At 50.2% G+C, this 21,425-nt stretch overlaps 1 protein-coding gene across 2 annotated transcripts in view; it reads right to left on the bottom strand.

The window, feature by feature from the left end:
• Positions 1-21,425, bottom strand: part of LOC140426623 (ADAMTS-like protein 2) — a 271,271-nt gene that overhangs the window by 61,961 nt on the left and 187,885 nt on the right. For both annotated transcript variants that reach the window (XM_072511624.1, XM_072511625.1), the window contains 3 exons: positions 19,915-20,085; positions 18,554-18,730; positions 6,258-6,402 (listed from right to left, as the gene is read on the bottom strand). In XM_072511624.1, coding sequence (XP_072367725.1) covers positions 6,258-6,402; positions 18,554-18,730; positions 19,915-20,085 — 493 coding nt within the window. The remainder of the gene's footprint in view (positions 1-6,257; positions 6,403-18,553; positions 18,731-19,914; positions 20,086-21,425) is intronic.

Genomic DNA, 21,425 nt, shown 5'->3' on the forward strand with positions numbered 1-21,425 from the left:
TCTGGTGGGGGAATCGGGGATTCACTCTGGTGGGGGAATTGGGGATTTACTCTGGTGGGGGAATTGGGGATTTACTCTGGTGGGGGGGATTGGGGATTTACTCTGGTGGGGGGATTGGGGATTTACTCTGGGGGGTGGATTGGGTATTTACTCTGGTTGGGGGGGTTTGGGGATTTACTCTGGGGGGTGGATTGGGGATTTATTCTGGGGGGGATTGGGGATTTACTCTGGGGGGGTGTTGGGGATTTACTCTGGGGGGTGGATTGGGGATTTACTCTGGTGGGGGGATTGGGGATTTACTCTGGGGGGGGATTGGGGGTTTACTCTGGTGGGGGAATTGGGGATGTACTCTGGTGGGGGGGATTGGGGATTTACTCTGGTGGGGGGATTGGGGATTTACTCTGGGGGGTGGATTGGGTATTTACTCTGGTGGGGGGGGATTGGGGATTTACTCTGGGGGGTGGATTGGGGATTTACTCTGGGGGGGATTGGGGATTTACTCTGGGTGGAGGACTGTGGGGGATAGGGGATTTACTCTGGGGGAGATTGGATTGGTGTTTACTCTGGGGGGGAATTGGATTGGTGTTTACTCTGGGGGGGAATGGATTAGGGATTATTTTGGGAGGGTTGGGGATTTACTCTGGAGGGGAATTGGATTGGTGTTTACTCTGGGGGGGGGAATGGATTGGGGATTTACTCTGGGACGTGGATTGGATTGGCGATTTACTCTAGGGGGTGGAATGGGGATTTACTCTGGGGGGGGATTGGGGATTTACTCTGGGGGGTGGATTGGGGATTTACTCTGGTGGGGGAATCGGGGATTCACTCTGGTGGGGGAATTGGGGATTTACTCTGGTGGGGGAATTGGGGATTTACTCTGGTGGGGGGGATTGGGGATTTACTCTGGTGGGGAGATTGGGGATTTACTCTGGGGGGTGGATTGGGTATTTACTCTGGTGGGGGGGGATTGGGGATTTACTCTGGGGGGTGGAATGGGGATTTATTCTGGGGGGGATTGGGGATTTACTCTGGGGGGGTGTTGGGGATTTACTCTGGGGGGTGGATTGGGGATTTACTCTGGTGGGGGGATTGGGGATTTACTCTGGGGGGGGATTGGGGATTTACTCTGGTGGGGGGATTGGGGATTTAATCTGGGGAGTGGATTCGGGATTTACTCTGGTGGGGGGATTGGGGATTTACTCTGGGGTGGGATTGGGGATTTACTCTGGTGGGGGATTGGGGATTTACTCTGGGGGGGAATGGATTGGGGATTTCCTCTGGGTGGGGGATTGGATTGGTAATTTACTCTGGGGGGAGGATTGGGGACTTACTCTGCGGAGGATTCGGGATTTACTCTGGGTGGGGCATTGGATTGGGAATTTACTCTGGGGGGGATTGGGGATTTACTCTGGGGGGGGGGTTGGATTGGGGATTTCCTCTAGGGGCGGGACTGGATTGGGGATTTACTCTGGTTGGGATTGGATTGGGGATTTACTCTGGGGGTTGGATTGGGGATTTACTCTGGGGGGGGGGGGATTGGTTTGGGGGTTTTCTCTGGAGCAGATTGGGGATTTACTCTGGGGGGGGGAATTGGATTGGGCATTTACACTGGAGGGGGATTGGATTGAGGATTCACTCTGGGGGGAGGATTGGATTGGGAATTTACTCTCGGGGGGCATTGGGAAATTACTCTGGGGTGAGATTGGATTGGGGATTTACTCTGGGGAGGGATTGGGGATTTATTCTTGGTGGGGGATTGGATTGAGAATTTACTCTGGGTGGAGGATTGGGGATTTACTCTGGGGGGGATTGGGGATTTACTCTGGGTGGAGGATTGTGGGGGATAGGGGATTTATTCTGGGGGAGATTGGATTGGTGTTTACTCTGGGGGGGAATTGGATTGGTGTTTACTCTGGGGGGGAATGGATTAGGGATTATTTTGGGAGGGTTGGGGATTTACTCTGGAGGGGAATTGGATTGGTGTTTACACTGGGGGGGGGAATGGATTGGGGATTTACTCTGGGACGTGGATTGGATTGGCGATTTACTCTAGGGGGTGGAATGGGGATTTACTCTGGGGGGGGATTGGGGATTTACTCTGGGGGGTGGATTGGGGATTTACTCTGGTGGGGGAATCGGGGATTCACTCTGGTGGGGGAATTGGGGATTTACTCTGGTGGGGGAATTGGGGATTTACTCTGGTGGGGGGGATTGGGGATTTACTCTGGTGGGGGGATTGGGGATTTACTCTGGGGGGTGGATTGGGTATTTACTCTGGTTGGGGGGGTTTGGGGATTTACTCTGGGGGGTGGATTGGGGATTTATTCTGGGGGGGATTGGGGATTTACTCTGGGGGGGTGTTGGGGATTTACTCTGGGGGGTGGATTGGGGATTTACTCTGGTGGGGGGATTGGGGATTTACTCTGGGGGGGGATTGGGGGTTTACTCTGGTGGGGGAATTGGGGATGTACTCTGGTGGGGGGGATTGGGGATTTACTCTGGTGGGGGGATTGGGGATTTACTCTGGGGGGTGGATTGGGTATTTACTCTGGTGGGGGGGGATTGGGGATTTACTCTGGGGGGTGGATTGGGGATTTACTCTGGGGGGGATTGGGGATTTACTCTGGGTGGAGGACTGTGGGGGATAGGGGATTTACTCTGGGGGAGATTGGATTGGTGTTCACTCTGGGGGGGAATTGGATTGGTGTTTACTCTGGGGGGGAATGGATTAGGGATTATTTTGGGAGGGTTGGGGATTTACTCTGGAGGGGAATTGGATTGGTGTTTACTCTGGGGGGGGGAATGGATTGGGGATTTACTCTGGGACGTGGATTGGATTGGCGATTTACTCTAGGGGGTGGAATGGGGATTTACTCTGGGGGGGGATTGGGGATTTACTCTGGGGGGTGGATTGGGGATTTACTCTGGTGGGGGAATCGGGGATTCACTCTGGTGGGGGAATTGGGGATTTACTCTGGTGGGGGAATTGGGGATTTACTCTGGTGGGGGGGATTGGGGATTTACTCTGGTGGGGGGATTGGGGATTTACTCTGGGGGGTGGATTGGGTATTTACTCTGGTGGGGGGGGATTGGGGATTTACTCTGGGGGGTGGATTGGGGATTTATTCTGGGGGGGATTGGGGATTTACTCTGGGGGGGTGTTGGGGATTTACTCTGGGGGGTGGATTGGGGATTTACTCTGGTGGGGGGATTGGGGATTTACTCTGGGGGGGGATTGGGGATTTACTCTGGTGGGGGGATTGGGGATTTAATCTGGGGAGTGGATTCGGGATTTACTCTGGTGGGGGGATTGGGGATTTACTCTGGGGTGGGATTGGGGATTTACTCTGGTGGGGGATTGGGGATTTACTCTGGGGGGTGGATTCGGGATTTACTCTGGTGGGGAGATTGGGGATTTACTCTGGTGGGGTATTGGGGATTTACTCTGGGGGGGATTGGATTGGTGTTTACTCTGGGGGGGAGGAATTGGATTGGTGTTTACTCTGGGGTGGGAATGGATTAGGGATTATTTTGGGAGAGTTGGGGATATACTCGGGGGGAATTGGATTGGTGTTTACTCTGGGGGGGAATGGATTAGGGATTATTTTGGGGGGTTGGGGATTTACTCTGGGGTGGTATTGGGGATTTACACTGGTGGCGAATGGATCAGGGCTTAACTCTGGGGGGATTATATTGGGGATTTACTCTGGGGGAGGGGATTAGGTTTGAGATTTATTCTGGGGGAAGGATTGGATTGGTGTTTACCCTGGGGGGGGATTGGATTTGGGATTTACTCGGCGGGGGGATGGGATTGGATTGGAGATTATCTCTGTGGGGAGGTTGGTTTAAAAATTCACTCGGGGGTGCTGGGATTGGATTGGGGATTTACTCGGGGAGGGATTGGTTTAGTGATTAACTTGGGGTGGGGGAGGGATTGTATTGGGGATTTAATCTCGATGGGTGGGATTGGATTGGGGATTTACTCTCGATGGGTGGGATAGGATTGGGGATTTACTCTCGATGGGTGGGATTGGATTGGGGATTTAATCTCGATGGGTGGGATTGGATTGGGGATTTAATCTCGGTGGGTGGGATTGGATTGGGGATTTACTCTCGATGGGTGGGATTGGATTGGGGATTTACACTCGATGGGTGGGATTGGATTGGGGATTTACTCTCGATGGGTGGGATTGGATTGGGGACTTACACTCGATGGGTGGGATTGGATTGGTGATTTATTTTGGGGGGGGGACTGGATTGGAAGATTTACTGGGGTGGTGGTGGGGGGGGGAGTGGAGATCTACTCTGTGGGATTGGGGAATTACTTGAGAGGCGGGGGATTGGATTAGGGATTTACTCGAGTTGGGGGGATTGAATTGGGGATTTACTCTGGGGGGGATTGGGGATATACTCTGGAGGGGATTGGGGATTTACTCTGGGGAGGATTCGGGATTTACTCTGGGTGGGGGATTGGATTGGGAATTTACTCTGGTGGTGGATTGGGGATTTACTCTGGGGGGGGGTTGGATTGGGGATTTACTCTACGGGCGGGACTGCATTGGGGATTTACTCTGGTTGGGATTGGATTGGGATTTACTCTGGGGGAGGATTGGGGATTTACTCTGGAGGGGGATTGGTTTGGGGATTTACTCTGGAGCAGATTGGGGATTTACTCTGGGGGGGGGAATTGGATTGGGGATTTACACTAGAGGGGGATTGGATTGGGGATTCACTCTGGGGGGAGGATTGGATTGGGAATTTACTCTGGGGGGGCATTGGGGATTTACTCTGGGGGGAGATTAGATTGGGGATTTACTCTGGGGGGGGGATGGGGGATGTATTCTGAGTGGGGGATTGGATCGAGAATTTACTCTGGGGGGGGGATTGGGGATTTATTCTGGGTGGGGGATTGGATTGAGAATTTACTCTGGGGGCAGGATTGGGGATTTACTCTGGGGGGGATTGGGATTTACTCTGGGTGGAGGATTGGGGGGATAGGGGATTTACACTGGGGGAGATTGGATTGGGGATTTACTCTGGGGGGGGAGATTGGATTGGGGATTTACTCTGGGGGGGGTTTGGGGATTTACTCTGGGGGGAGATTGGATTGGGGATTTACTCGGGGGGGGGAGATTGGATTGGGGATTTACTCTGGGGGGGGATTGGATTGGGAATTTACTCTGGGGGGGGTTTGGGGATTTACTCTGGGGGGAGATTGGATTGGGAATTTACTCTCGGGGGGGATTGGATTGGGGATTTATTGAGGTCGGGGAGGATAGGATTAGGCATTTACTCCGGGTCAGATTGGGGATTTACTCAAATTGGGGGTATTGGGGGGGGGGGGTGGGGAGTGATTTGCTTTGCGGAGGGGATTGAATTGGGGATTTACTTTGGGGGAGAGCACTGGATTGGGGATTTAATCTGGGGGGATTGGTTTGGGAATTTACTCTGGGGGGCGGATTGGATTGGGGCTTTTCTCTGGGAGGGAATAAATTGGGGATTTACTCTAGGAGGGACTGGATTGGGGACTTACTCTGGGAGGGATTGGATTGGGGATTTTCTCTGGGAGGGACTGGATTGGGAATTTACTCTGGGAGGGATTGGATTGGGGATTTACTCTGGGAGGGATTGGATTGGGGATTTACTCTGGGAGGGATTGGATTGGAGATTTACTTGGGGGAAGGGGGTGGGGATTTTTACGGAGCTAATCTTGGGATGCATTGCATTCGGGATTTAATCTTGGTGGCAACTGGATTGGGAATTTATCTGTGGGGGATTGGATTGGGAGTTAATATTGAGGGGGGGCACTGGATTGGGATTTTATGCTGGAGCAGTTGGGGGGGAAGGTGAAGGGGATTTAATCCTGGGGGGGATTGGAATGGTGATTTAATCCCTGGGGGGTTGAATTGGGCATTTAATGCTTGGGGGGATTGGACTGCAGAGTTAATCCTCGGGGATATCAGATTGGGGATTTAATCTGGGGGTGATTGGATTGGAGATTTAATCTGGGGTTGATCGAATTGGGGAGTTAATCCTCGGGGGGGAGGATTCGATTGATTTAATCTGGGGGTGATTGGATTGGGATTTTATCCTCAGGGGGTATTACATTGGGGATTCAATCCTGGGGAGGTGGGTTTGGATGGGGTTTTATACCTGTTTTTGGGGGGAGGGGGGGGTGGAGTTTGGGATTGTTAATGCATGTCCCTTACATGTACTGGATCTCATTGAACCACACAACTTGTTGCAGTCACTCTTACCTGGTGCATCTGTGGGACACAGCTGAACCTCACACGTCTCTTTTGTCTCTGGTTTTGTGGATGGATCACATCCTTGTCCGAGTTCATCTCCTTGGTAACATTTCACCTCCCGAACTCTGACTCCACTGCCGCAGGTTTTACTGCACTGTGCAGGATAAAGACAGCAGTTATTTATCAGACAGCACCAACTGCAGGCTACCAAATGTAACATCAACCAGTCTGTCGCCAGTTAAAGTGCCAATGTTGCATCAGTAACTCTTCAAAACCCAGTAAAGAAAAGCAGCTTTGGTTATTGATAATGGTTCCAGTGCCCTGAGTCACCACCAAGCATTTGCTGTTCAAGGATAACTGAAGCATTACTCCTTCCAAAGCAGACCATCAAGCACATCCAGCTCAGTTCAGTGCAGAATATAGTTCCCTCATTACCATCAACTGAGGCTCTCCTACATTAAATACATAATAGCTTAGATCTGGAGTTAGGGTCCATATATTCACAGATTATCACAGAATTTACAATGCAGAAGGAGGCCATTCGGCCCATCGAGTCTGCACCGGCTCTTGGAAAGAGCACCCTACCCAAGGTCAACACCTCCACCCTATCCCCATAACCCAGTAACCCCACACTAAGGGCAATTTTGGACACTAAGGGCAATTTATCATGGCCAATCCACCTAACCTGCACATCTTTGGACTGTGGGAGGAAACCGGAGCACCCGGAGGAAACCCACGCACACACGGGGAGGACATGCAGACTCCGCACAGACAGCGACCCAAGCTGGAATCGAACCTGGGACTCTGGAGCTGTGAAGCAATTGTGCTATCCACAATGCTACCGACAATATTGTCCCACCAGGCTCGCCCAGCCGAGATACAGAATTGGAATAGATCTCAGAAATGTTACGGTTTAGGAGGTCATTTGGCCCAACGTGTCTGCACCGGCTCTCCAAAAGAGTATAATGACGTAGTGCCATTCATAGAACATAGAAAAATACAGCACAGAACAGGCCCTTCGGCCCACAATGTTGTGCCGAACCTTTGTCCGAGATTAATCGTAGATTATCATTGAATTTACAGTGCAGAAGGAGGACATTCGGCCCACCGAGTCTGCACCGGCTCTTGGAAAGAGCCCCCTACCCAAGGTCAAACCTCCACCCTATCCCCATAACCGAGTAACCCCACCCAACACTAAGGGCAAATTTTGGACACCAAGGGCAATTTAGAATGGCCAATCCACCTAATCTTCACATCTTTGGACTGTGGGAGGAAACCGGAGCACCCGGAGGACACCCACGCACACACGGGGAGGATGTGCAGACTCCGCACAGCCAGTGACCCAAGCCGGAATCGAACCTGGGACCCTGGAGCTGTGAAGCAATTGTCCTATCTACAGTGCTACTGTGCTGCCCTTAAGAACAAATGGGGAATTCTCCACACTTCCAGGGGCTAGGCCAGCGGCGGAGGGGTTGGCGCCGCGCCAGCCGGTGGCGAAGGGACTGCGCGAGTTAGCACATGCGCAGAATCGCCGGTGTGGTTTAGCACATGCGCAGACCGGCCGGCGTGTTGTGGCGCATGCGCAGGGAGGTGTCTTCTCCGCGCCGCCCTTGCCTTTTCCCCGTACCCCTGCATATTGTTTCTATTCAAGTAATCATCTAATGGCCTCTTGAATGCTTTGATTGAACCTGCCTCCACCACACTTCATGCAGTGCTTTCCAGATCCTAATCACCCAGTGTGAACATTTTTGTTCTCATATCACATTTGCTTCTTTTGCAAATCACTTGAATGCTGTCCCCTCGTTCTTGATCCTTTTACGAGCGGGAATTGTTTCTCCCCATCTACTTTCTCCAGCCCCCTCATGATTTTGCACATCTCTATCAAATCTCCTCTTAGCCCTTTTCTCTCCAAGGATAACAACCTCTTCAATCTATCCTCACAGCTGAAGCTTTTCATCCCTGGAACCATTCTTGTAAACCTCTTTCCATTCACATCCTTCCTGTAGTGTAGCGCCCAGAACTGGACACAATATTCCAGCTGAGGTCTATTTATAAATCTTCAATAATTCCGGTACAACTCAATCAGATTACCCCTTAATCTTTTTTTTTTTAAATATTTTTATTAAGGTTTTGGCGAATTTTTCATAATAAAACAGTAGTAACAATAACAAAACAAAATAGAGTGAACATTAACATAGTGCAAAAAGAGAATATACAAAAACAATTAAATAGACATTACCCCACGTGACTCAGTCTTCCCACACCATCCCAATGAAGCACTCACTCCCCCCCCCCCCCCCCCCCCCCCCCCCAACGGATTGGTCGACGAACGGCTGCTACCTCCGAGAGAACCCTAGCGTAGACCCTCTTAAGGCAAACTTTATTGTCTCGAGGCTGAGAAACCCAGCCATGTCGTTAACCCAAGTCTCTACACTTGGGGGCTTCGAGTCCCTCCACATTAATAAAATCCGTCTCCGGGCTACTAGGGAGGCAAAGGCCAAGACGTCGGCCTCTTTCACCCCCTGAACTCCTGGGTCTTCTGACACTCCAAAGATGGCTATCTTTGGACTTGGCACCCATGTGTTAAGCACCTTGGACATTGCCCTCACGTACCCCTGCCAGAACTCTCTAAGCTCCGGCATGCCCAAAACATGTGGACATGGTTTGCTGGGCTGCCCTTGCACCTCGTACACCTGTCTTCTATCCCAAAAAACTTGCTCATTCTCGCTGCAAATGTGTGCCCAGTGGACCGCCTTAAATTGAATTAGACTGAGCCTGGCACATGATGAGGAGGAATTAACCCTGCCCAGGACCTCTGCCCACAGACCTGCTTCCAACTCCTCACCTAGCTCCTCCTCCCACTTGCCCTTGAGCTCCTCCACCGGGGTTTCCTCCACCTCCTGGAGTTTCTGTAGATATCCGGCACCTTCCCCTCCCCCACCCAGGTGCCGGAGACCACCCTGTCCTGTATCCTCAGTGGTGGCAGCGTTGGAAAGGCCACTATCTGTTTTTTCGGGAAGGCTCGTACTTGCAGATATTTAAAGGCATTTCCTGGTGGCAGATTAAATTTCTCCTCTAGTGCCTTCAAACTGGTAAAGCTTCCGTCTATGAACAGATCCCCCATCCACCTGATGCCTGCCCTCTGCCAGCTCTGGAACCCACCATCCATCTTACCCGAGACAATCCTGTGGTTGTTACATATCGGGGTCCAGACCGATGCTCTCCACCTTCTTGCACCTCCTCCACTGCCCCCAGATCCTCAGTGTCGCACCACCGGACTTGTGGAGTAGCGGGTCGGCGAGAACGGCAAAGGAGCGGTTATCAAAGCTCCCAGACTAGTACCTTTACATGATGCCGCCTCCAGACGCTCTCACGCTGACCCCCCCCCCCATTGCCCACTTCCTAATCATGGCTATATTGGCCGCCCAGTAGTAGTTGCGAAAGTTCGGCAGTGCCAAACCCCCCCCCCCACCCCGACTGTGCTCCAACAGCAATCTCCTTACTCGCGGGGTCTTATTCGCCCACACAAAATCCGAAAAGATTACCCCTTAATCTTATACTTTCAAGGTAATAAAAGCCTCGACTTTCCAACCTGTCCTCATAATTGAACCCTGTAAGATCTGGGATCATTCTGATGAATCTGTGCTGCACCCCTTCCAAGACCATTATAACCTCTCGGAGCTGGGGCGTTTGAACTGAACACTAGGCTTTATGCAACCAAAAACTAACTTACTGCCCTTTATACTCAGCTGCAGGAGATAAACTCAACATTCTACTTGCTCTTTACATCTGCCTACGGGTTTAATACACTAAATGGAGTCGAGAATGAGAGAGGAGCTTCCTGCATTGATGTTTTCTGGCAGCACCTAGTTCCACTGGGCCGTAGACAGTAGAATGGAGAGGGAAAACAAGTGCCAAGAAAAGAAAGTGGTGCGGATATTGATGTGTTGGGTGTTCTGGATCACAAACAGGGGCGAAATTCTCCCCCAACGGCGGGATGTCCGCCGACTGGCGCCAAAGACGGCGCCAATCAGACGGGCATCGCGCCGGCCCAAAGGTGCGGAATGCTCCGCATCTTTGGCGGCCTAGCCCCAACATTGAGGGGCTAGGCCGACGCCGGAGGGATTTCCGCCCCGCCAGCTGGCGGAAATGGCGTTTGTTGCCCCGCCAGCTGGCGCGGAAATGTGGCGCATGCGCGGGAGCGTCAGCGGCCACTGTCAGTTTCCCGGCGCATGCGCGGGAGCGTCAGCGGGCGCTGTCAGTTTCCCGCGCATGCGCAGTGGGGAGAGTCTCTTCCGCCTCCGCCATGGTGGAGGCCGTGGCGGAGGCGGAAGGGAAAGAGTGCCCCCACGGCACAGGCCCGCCCGCGGATCGGTGGGCCCCGATCGCGGGCCAGGCCACCGTGGGGGCACCCCCCGGGGTCAGATCGCCCCGCGCCCCCCTCCAGGACCCCGGAGCCCGCCCACGCTGCCTGGTCCCGCCGGTAAATACCAGGTTTGATTTACGCCGGCGGGACAGGCAATTTCTGGGTGGGACTTCGGCCCATCCGGGCCGGAGAATTGAACGGGGGGTCCCGCCAACCGGCGCGGCCCGATTCCCGCCCCCGCCCAATCTCCGGTACCGGAGACTTCGGGGCGGGGGCGGGATTCACGGCGGCCAACGGCCATTCTCCGACCCGGCGGTGCCCCTGGTCACCAACACTTGAAGTGGTGCAACTCTATTTTATTATAAGGTTAACTATATTAACATACTTGAACTGTGGGTAAATGCAATCCCAGCTTTAACTGTTGACGCTTGCCTAGTCCTAACCAGGTGATGCACTCAGCACATGGTGAATGTCTGTGTTGCAGGCTGTGAGCTCTGTGCTCCGAGCTGGCTGCTACTAGAATGAGCAGGAACTCTCCTGTCCCCTGTCTTTATAGTGCGTGTGCTCTCACTGGTGATTGGCTGCGGTGTTGTGTATGCTGATTGGTCCCACTGCATGTCCATCAGTGTGTGTGCCTGCACCATGATATACTGGTGTATAATATGACAGATATCTGATTCCATAATTCATGTGTTTTAGTGCCACAACATTTTGTTTTAGGAATAGAACTTTTAGGTTGGGAATTAAATTGTTAAATGTAAGTTAAATGGAAAACCCTGATCAAGAAACGGGTGAACACCCCTGATGTAAATGCAAATCAAACAAGCCTGGGTTAATTACAGTTAAAAGATAACCTGTGTTTTCAGAGGCAGTCGTGGGAAAACCTAAATAATGGATGACCCATCTCGAAGCTTGAGATAGGGTCTACACTTATCTCAATAAAATGATTTATTTATGTGGTTCCCAGATGAAAAGAAACTAAAAGCATCTTGTAAACAAGCCAGTTTTTGGTGGGAGCAAGGAGTCTTGAGGAAAGGGCCATTAAACTCTATTAGATATTTAAATTAGTCAAGTGGCTCCCAGAATCCGAGGTTGTTTTGAAAGTAAAACAAAGTTAATTTACATTTCCGTTTGGAACATCCCAATTATGTCACATTGCAATAGAGATCGGTTGTAGGTCGGTTCCTTCCCTGCCCACTTATCCCTTGTGTTTTCCCCAGAAATGTGGTGTGTTGCTGTATTTCTGCAGTTTCAGAGACCTGAATGAATCTAGTGAAAACCATTACAGGCTGCAAACAGTGACCCAGATCTGAAAGCTTACTTTGAAGGAGGGTCTGCTTGGGGCAGCACGGTAGCATAGTTGTTAGCACTGTGGCTTCACAGCGCCAGGGTCCCAGGTTCGATTCCCCGCTGGGTCTCTGTCTGTGTGGAGTCTGCACGTTCTCCCCATGTCTTGTTCTATGTTCTATGTCTGCGTGGGTTTCCTCCGAATGCTCCGGTTTCCTCCCACAGTCCAAAGACGCGCAGGTTAGGTGCATTGGCCATGCTAAATTGCCCTGAGTGTCCAAAAAGGTTAGGAGGGGTTATTGGGTTAGGGGGATAGGGTGGAAGTGAGGGCTTAAGTGGGTTGGTGCAGACTTGATGGGCCGAATGGCCTCCTTCTGGCCTGTATGTTCTATGTTCATAAAGACAACCATCTGAAACAAAGACTCTTTTTCCTTTTACTTATTATTTTCACCCCTCCCCTCCGTTTGTCTGTCTTGTGTATGTGTGTAGATGGTGGGGGGGGGGGGGGGGGGGCAAGTGAAAGTAAGGGATTAGGAATTAGACAATAGTTAACCAGTTGCATCTTCTGCATATTCATTATAAGTCTTGTTAGAAATAAAAAGTAAGAGGACTTCCAGTGGCAGCATGTAGACCACACACGAGGCAGCACCCGCTCGGGCACTTCATTTTTAACCTTTTCTGCCTGCTTTTTGATGGATGCTGGTGTGATAATTGATATAATTTGATGGGATAAGGCTCCCATATTGTGGAAATGCCAGGGAAATCAAGGTTGAAGAAGCTAGCAAGCAAAAAAATCGTTGTCTGATTCAGAAACCTCTCGAGGATCGTTGGTTAATGAAATGGCAGGGGCCACTGGGGAGCTAAAGTTACCTTGTTGACGATTGAGATGCTTATGGGCATCATTACTGAGGAATTCTCAGGCTGTCTCCGAGAACCTCCATGATTCAATTGAGGAGGCCCGAGCTCCTACTCGATCGGCACTGGCAAAAATGGATCAAAGGGTAAAGGCTCATGGCGAAGTGTTGCAAGGTGTGGAGGTGGCTCTTTCGATGCAGAGCGATTGGATTGTCTCTCTGGAGGCTGAGAATAACAAATATCTGCGTGCCAAGGTGGCCGACTTGGCGAATCGCTCCAGGAGGCAAAACCTCAGTCGTGGGCTGCCGGAGGAAGTGGAGGGCCCAAACCCCACTGAATATGTCAACGATGTTTGGGAAGTCAGTGGGGAAGGGTGGACAGTGGTCCCCTCCTGAGCTGGATCAGGCCCAACGGTCACTCCGCCAGAAGCCTGGTACAGGTCCACAGGTCACTGAAAGGGGCAACACAGGGGAGAAGGTAGTCAAGAAGGCATACGGCATGCTTGCCTTCATTGGCCGGGGCATTGAGTATAAGAATTGGCAAGTCATGTTGCAGCTGTATAGAACCTTAGTTAGGCCACACTTGGAATATAGTGTTCAATTCTGGTCGCCACACTACCAGAAGGATGTGGAGGCTTTAGAGAGGGTGCAGAAGAGATTTACCAGGATGTTGCCTGGTATAGAGGGCATTAGCTATGAAGAGCGGTTGAATAAACTCGGTTTGTTCTCATTGGAACGATGGAGGGAAGGGCGACCTGATAGAGGTCTACAAAATTATGAGGGGCATAGACAGAGTGGATAGTCAGAAGCTTTTTCCCAGGGTAGAGGGATCAATTACTAGGGGGCATAGGTTTAAGGTGCGAGGGGCAAGGTTTAGAGGGGAAGTACGAGGTAAGTCTTTTTACACAGAAGGTAGTGGGTGCCTGGAACTCGCTACCGGAGGAGGTGGTGGAACCAGGGACGATAGTGACATTTAAGGGGCATCTTGACAAATACATGAATAGGATGGGAATAGAGGGATACGGACCCAGGAAGTGTAGAAGATTTTAGTTTAGACAGGCAGCATGGTCAGCACAGGCTTGGAGGGCCGAAGGGCCTGTTCCTGTGCTGTACTTTTCTTTGTAAACCTCGCTCAGGAAAGCCATCACAGGCAATTACCAAGAGAAGGAACAATTCCCGAGGCGGGCAAAAAATCACCATGACTACAAATGGAAGGGCCACGCCATTTTGGCTGTATCAGGATGAAGGAGAGGAGCTTGCCAAAAGGAAAGTAGCATTCAACAAGGCATTGTTCAAAAGTGAAGGTAGGTTTGGGGTGGTTTACCCTGTATGCCCCCGAGTTACACCTCAAAAGACTATTATTTTGAGGTGCCGGAGGAGGCCGAAGCTTTTGTGAGGAAGCATGGGCTGGGGTCAGGTTCATAGTGTTTAGTATTATGTACGGGATCTTGTTGTTGGAGAGGGCTTGTAGTTTTCGGGACTTGTTGGGGTTTCTTATATCAGTTTGTACTTTATTGTTCTTGTATAGGATGGGTGTACCTTCTTGTTCATTAAAGTTGGATGTGGGCGGGGGCTGGTTGTTATGGTTATGTGTTATGGTGTTTTAATGTTCCAGGCGGGAATTGAAAGAAATGAAATGAAAATCGCTTATTGTCACAAGTAGGCTTCAAATGAAGTTACTGTGAAAAACCCCTAGTCTCAACATTCGGCGCCTGTTCGGGGAGGCTGGTACAGGAATTGAGCCTGCCTTGGTCTGCTTTAAAAGCCAGCTATTTAGCCCAGTGTGCTAAACCAGCCCCAGAATTGCCCTGCTAGCTGAAGAAGTTAGCTAACAGGAGCGAAGCGGTGGTGGTAGTAGTATAGGTTTCAGATAATGAGCTTAAGGGTTTGGTTTTGTCTGGGGTTAGGGATAAATGAGGAAAGGGTTTGTTGTTTGCCTTTTGACTATTTGCTTGGGCTTTGGTTGTGGTATTAATAAGAGGCGAGAACGGGTGGGCAATGGGGTGTATTTACTGACGGTGACTACAGCTTGATAGAGGTTTGGTGGCCATCTTGGGTGGGCTCGATGCCTGTACTTTTTAAGTAGTTGTGGTACTCTCTCTTTTGGTGGAAATGGCTGACTCAGACATGAGGTAGGGAGGGGGGGATTGCAGTTGGAGGGCCCCAATTCGGCTGCTCACTTGGAATGTGAGGGGATTGAATGGCTCAATGGAGAGACTGAGGATATTCGCTCATCAGAAGAGTTTGAAGGCTGATGTGGTGTTTTTGCAGAGATCCATTTGCGGGTCAGAGACTAGACATGGCTACGGAACAGTTGGGTGGGACAGGTGTCCCACTCGGAATTTGATGGTAGGGCCTGGGGAGCAGAGTGTTGATCAATAAAAGGGTTTCTTTCTCAGCTGTCAAAATCCTACCAGATCTGAATGGGAGACACGTGGTTATCAGTGGGTCTTTGGAGGGCACCTCGGTGGTCCTAGTGAATGTGTATGCTCCGAATTGGGATGGTACAGCTCATATCAATAAATTACTGGCCTCTATTCCTGATTTCGATTCGCATCAGCTGACCTCGGGAGGAGACTTTAATTGTGTTCTGCATCCTGGATTGAACCGACCTGTGCCTAAATCGTTGATTTCTCCAGGGGTGGCGAGAGTGTTGATAACTTTTATGGAGCAAAAGGGGGGGGGGGGGGGGGGGGGCGGGGGGAGGGGGGGGACCCATTGGTATTTGCATCCGAGGAATAATAATTTTTTGTTCTTCTCCCATGTACATCATGTCTATTCTTGAATAGATTTTTTTGTGCGAGGCAGGTCTCTTCATTCTGGAGTGAAGGCGGCGGGATGATCCGCAATTGTCATCTCAAACCATGCTTCACATTTTGTGTATTTGGTGTTTGTGACGGGTCCCTTTCAATGCCTGCCATGGAGACTGGATACGGGGATGTTGGCAGATAAGTTTCTGTGAGTGCATATCCTCTGCCATTGGGGAGAACATTAGGTTCAACAAGAGCGACTCTGTCTTCCATTCTATGTTACGGGAAGCCCTTAAGGTGGTCATTAGGGGACAGATAATTTCTTCCAAGTCACATCGATAGGTCTGGAAGGGTGAAGCGGATGATTCTTTGGCCTGTGGGGCTTTTCCGGCATCCATCTCCTTGTTTCTGAAGAAGAATAAGGACCCTACAGAGTGTGGGTTGTACGGACCGATTCCGGTTCTAAATGTGGTTGTTAAGTTGTTGGCGAAAATGTTGGCAATGAGGTTGGAGCCCTGCCTTCCAGGGGTGATATCGGAGGAACTTACGGGTTTTGTTAAGGGTCGGCAACTGTCAGCCAATATATGTTGTCTATTAAATATTGCCCTGTTCCCCACTCCAGCGACCGACCCGGAGGTGATCCTTTCATTGGATGCCAAGAAAGCGTTTTAATTTTAATTTTTTTGAAAATAATCTTTATTGTCACAAGTAGGCTTATGTTAACACTGCAATGAAGTTACTGTGAAAAGCCCCTAGTCGCCACATTCCGGCACCTGTTCGGATACACTGAGGGAGAATTCAGAATATCCAAATGACCTAACAGCACGTCTTTCGGGACTTGTGGGAGGAAACCGGAGCACCCGGAGGAAACCCACGCAGACACGGGGAGAACGTGCAGACTCCGCACAGGCAGTGACCCAAGCCGGGAATCGAACCTGGGACTCTGGAGCTGTGAAGCAACATTGCTAACAACTGTGCTACAGTGCTGTCTTAAGGGTCGAGTGAGAGTCATATTTGAAATTTGGGGGAAATTCGGTTTCAGACCAAAGTTCTTGGGCAAGATCTACCGGCCGCATCCTGCCGGAACCGGGGCGCAACATGGCCCGTAGATCCTGAGAGGCCTCCCCCAGGATTCCCAATGGCCATTACGCCTCAAGAGGTCTGATTGAATCTCACGAGATGTCGCATTCCGGTCCTGCCCTCGCAGAGCTAAGTGAGTTTAAGAACCCACTTATCCGTGCTCGCGCTGGATCTAATGGCCATCCAGTATCTATCGGCCTCGCTGAGGAAACCCCAGCCAGGTGCCGTTCAGTACTGATTCTCGCAAACGGGGACAAGGCGGAATAGTACCTGGAAGGCTCTCCCAGGTGATCGGAGGCCTCTAGGTGGTTGGTGTCCAGGTAGGGTGGCACCCTGGCACTGCTGGTGCTTCCCAGGCATCTTGGTGCTGCCATCCTGGCACCCTGACACTGCCACAGTGCCCAGGTTGCACTGTCAGGCTGGCAGGGGCACTGCTAGGGTGCCAGGCTGGCATTTTGCCCGTGCCGGGATTGGGTCCGGTTGTGTTCTGCAGGCATGTGGTGGGGTGCGAGGGGTTGGGGCACCCTTATAGGTGAGTTGGGGAATTGGAGGAGTTGGGGGTTGAGTTGGGGTTTGAGAGACCGGGGTGCTGTTTAAAAACGACTTCCCGATAACTTCCAACACAGAGAAGCTCCGGATGTGCAGGAAATAATGTTGAGTGCAGCCTCGGGACCCCGCTAATCCCGACCAGAACGGACTTTTATCTGGTTTTAGTTCAATCGCGCCCCATACCTTGGATCGCTGTGTTGTATAGGGTTTACACTGCTAGTGTCAGTACAAATGGCTTGAGCAGCTCAGGTTACTTTCAGTTGGGTATGGGTACATGGTAAGGCTGCCCACAGTTTGCTTCTGTTTGCATTGGCAATCGCATGAGGTCTTCCAGGGAATGGATAGGGAAGGGACGGAGACAGCATAGGGTGTCCCTGCATGCAGGTGATCTGCTTCTCTATATCACTGACAGTATCCATGATGGATGAGCTAATGAAACTACTGAGGAATTTGGGCTCCTTCTCAGGACACAAATTGAATCGGGACAAGAGCGAATATTTCCCCAGGGAGGGGAGCTTATCTGTGGTTGATGCATTTTCACCTTGCCAGATCTAGCTTTCGTTATCTGGGAATCTGGGTGGCCCATGACTGGGCCACACTTCATAAACTTAATTATGCTAGGCTGGTGAGTGGGGCGAGAGCAGATTAGCAGAGGTGGGATAACCTCCCTCTGTCCTTGGCGGGCAGGGTTCAGACAGTTCAAATCAACAGCCTTCCAAGGTTTTTGTTTCCTTTCCAACGGCTCCCTATCTTTCTTGCCAAATCATTCTTTGCTAGAACTGCGAAGTTGATTACTTCTTTCATTTGGATGGGTAAGTCCCCAAGGGTTCGCAGAGCGTTTCTACAGAGATAGAGAGACAGTTGGGGGCTTAGCTTGACCTAATCTATTATTCTATTATTGGGTAGCCAATATTGAAAAGGTGCAGGGGTGGTTTAAGGATCCAAATTCCATATTGGGGCAGATGGAGGCGGGCTATTGGCATGGTTATAGTTTGAGGGCCTTGGTAACTGCCTCGCTTCCGTTTTCTCCTGCGAAACTTACCTCGTGCCCGGTGGTGGTGGTAACGCGGAGGGTTTGGAGACAGTTCAGGCAGCATTTTAGGCTCATCTCCATGTTGTCAGCCCCTATCTGTGGGAATCACCGCTTTTCGATGTAAGGTATAAGTAATTACCTCAGTATGCCATCCATTAGTATTTTTTGCATAGTTTGGCTTTTGTATAGTAAAATTCCTTTGCTTTAAAACATGAAACCTTGTTCACCATTGTTAATAACTGTGAATTCATATTTCTCTTCAAATGCTGACATTAGGAAATGTGAAGGAAAAGAAAAGAGAGATAAAGAAACAAACAGAGCAAAGATAAATTCCCGTGAACCAGTGAGACAAAACAGCTCCCTGCTAATCAGGTGAGTTTGCTTACCTGTGACCAAGATGTTTTGAACCACTTTGAGCAAGGCCTCTCGAAACAGGCTGCCTCTTCGTTAGGCTTCTTCGAATGTCCACATCGGCTCTCCTCATACTCCTTATAAGCTCCGTTTTCTAAACCAGCACACAGAATTCTCCTGGTCTTCCTACCCCGCCCACACGTGGCATTGCACTGAAGTGGAACAAGGGTAATTATTCATTAAGCAGTCCATTAGTCAGTCCCTACCAACACCCTGCATCAGTGGCTCCTGAGAGCCATCGATATGGCCATTAGCAGGCAAACACTCTTCTCCACCACCTCTCAACCACTCCCCAACCCTGCAAGTACAAGACGACGATCCACATTGAAACAGCTTTGACAACTTCATCTGCTGCAGCCCAAGCTCCCAAAAGCAGAACATCAGAAATGTGGCCAATGTTACAGTGTGATTCTAGAACAATATACAATCTCCCTCCTGATAGGACAAGTGATCTTTCCCTGGAGAGTCAGTTAAACTAAAAACTAAGGCTGGAAGATATTGTGAAACCAACCCCCCCGGGTCTCACCGCTCGCCAACCTTCCTGTCTCCCTCTCCCCGGACCCTCGCTCCCCTTCCTCTCTCTCTCTCTCGCTCCCCTCCCTCTCTAAGAGAGAGTGAGGGGGCAGCAACCGACTAGGGGACAGTGACCGACTGCGGGTCAGAGAGAGGGCAGCGACCGACTGCGGGTCAGAGAGAGGGCAGCGACCGACTGCGGGTCAGAGAGAGGGCAGCGACCGACTGCGGGTCAGAGGGCAGAGACAGACTGCAGGTCAGAGGGCAGAGACAGACTGGGAGTAAGAATGATGGAGGAAACAACAGATTCTCGGCGCAAGAGCCGAAAACAACAAGTGAGGAGTGTAGGCCAGGAGGGTGATCAGGATATGCAATGTTGATGGAACTGTTCATTTTGTGGGATTTTTAAGCCAACATCTCTATTTTGGTAACTGAAAAGGTTCGGAAGGTGTATGGGCAAAGAGCAGTGAATAACAGGTTACAGCAGCAACTCACAAGCTGGGAAATATTTATTTTCATCTGACAGAAACAGATTAGTTGATCAAGCATCTCATTACAAGGTGTGGGATACTGCAGAGCAGTATATAGCTGCTAGCTGTATATCTACAACAATGGGCACTGAATTTTCAGATGTCACTCTCTTACTACAAGGTGCCCTGTGAGAAATCTTTCTTCAATGATGAGAAACCATGAATGCTCCCTGTATTATTTCTGTTCACCTCTTTTTTAAGTTGACTGAAGGGTTTGCTGAAATTGGCTGTTAGCTTCAGTTGATCCATTTGGCCTTTGATTCCTGCAGCACGTGTTTAACTCACTATCATACCTGCTCCCACTCCTGTGACACCCAGTGGGGAGGGCAGTCTTTATCTCCGCAGGGGTGCACTGCCAGGGGCTTTGTTGTCAAGTCGCACTGTGAGTCTGGTAACACCTTCCCGTCATTGTTCCTGCAAACCACATAGCGTGTCATCCGGCCCTCTCCACAGACTCCTGAACACTTTAATGGGAAAGGGAAAATTGCAGCTTAGAAATCAATCTAAAACGATAGGTCACCATCAACAGCAACAACACTGCCAAACTCAAAACTTCCAGCAGTTAAAAGGACGAGGAGACCAGGCTCTTGGGTGCCTCATGACCTCCAGTCTCACACACATGCCCCAATAGGATTTCCAATTGTCCAGGACTAGCCTGATGTCTCCAGCAATTGAAAGTCAATCCCCAGAACACTGCTCATGCAATCATGAAGAAAAATTATCAGGATGTTAAAAATTATTGCATTTTGGTCATTTTCTTTCAACATTCCTCTTTACCAGATATAAGACTGTGGAAAGTGGGAGGAAAATGCCATACGTCACCAGGATAGATGTGTTGGCCAGTGAATGGCTGAACCATGGGGATAAATCATGTGACAAACCCTCCAGGATTACTAGTCACAGTTGGCAATCCTACTCCAGACTTGGAAATATTTCACCATTCCTTCGTGAGTAATTAAGACACAATCCAGTCCTCCCATTCGAACAGCACTGTGGGAGCACCTTCACCAATGGACCACAGAGATCTAAGACCCACCAACTTCTTAAGGGCAATTTATGATGGGTAACAAATGCCCACCTTACCAGTGACACCCGTATGCCAATGATGGACATTGGGAGTTTCAACTCCCTATGAGGCTCTGAGAGAGGTCATTCTCTTAGAGGAATTTAAGAATTCCCATCCTTCTTTGATAAGAACCCATGATAAGAAGACAAAAGGATGCTATCTACTAGACAAGCAGCAATAAAGGCTGATGATTATGAACTAATCCATAAATTTAAACCTTTGTTCCGTCACCCCCATAATTTTGATAAGAATAGGAAGTGGGATAGTGAAAGAAAAGCAGGGAGCCAAGGTAAAGAATGAATAGCTGACTGCAGGTGGTGGCCAGGAGCTGAGCGGTGGCTCTCGTGTAATATCTTCAACACGGCCTTTTAACCCCAGCAAGCAGGCACCAAATGTACCTCCAATCCCCCACTCTAAACCCCCATCGACCGCACTGCCCAGCAAGATGGGAAAAAGTCAGCCGCCAAGTCAAAAAGCCAGCAGAGACGAGGGTGGGGTGTGGGGGGTGTAACCCTTGCCACTAAGCGGTAAGAGTCTAAATAAGAACCCTTCAAAAAATGGTATAATAAACACAAACACTGATGTAAATAAAGTAGGATAGAATCTCAACCCCTGTCAAAGACACAGTGATAGCTTGGGGCCCTTGTGTTGTCGTTACTATTGTGTGGATTATGACTATTGATGTTCCTGTATTTTTGTTTTTCTGTAACATTATGTTTTCAAACGCAAAATGTCAAT

The sequence above is a fragment of the Scyliorhinus torazame genome, chromosome 7 (genome assembly GCF_047496885.1).
Source record: "Scyliorhinus torazame isolate Kashiwa2021f chromosome 7, sScyTor2.1, whole genome shotgun sequence".
In the NCBI taxonomy this organism is placed as follows: Eukaryota; Metazoa; Chordata; class Chondrichthyes; order Carcharhiniformes; family Scyliorhinidae; genus Scyliorhinus; species Scyliorhinus torazame.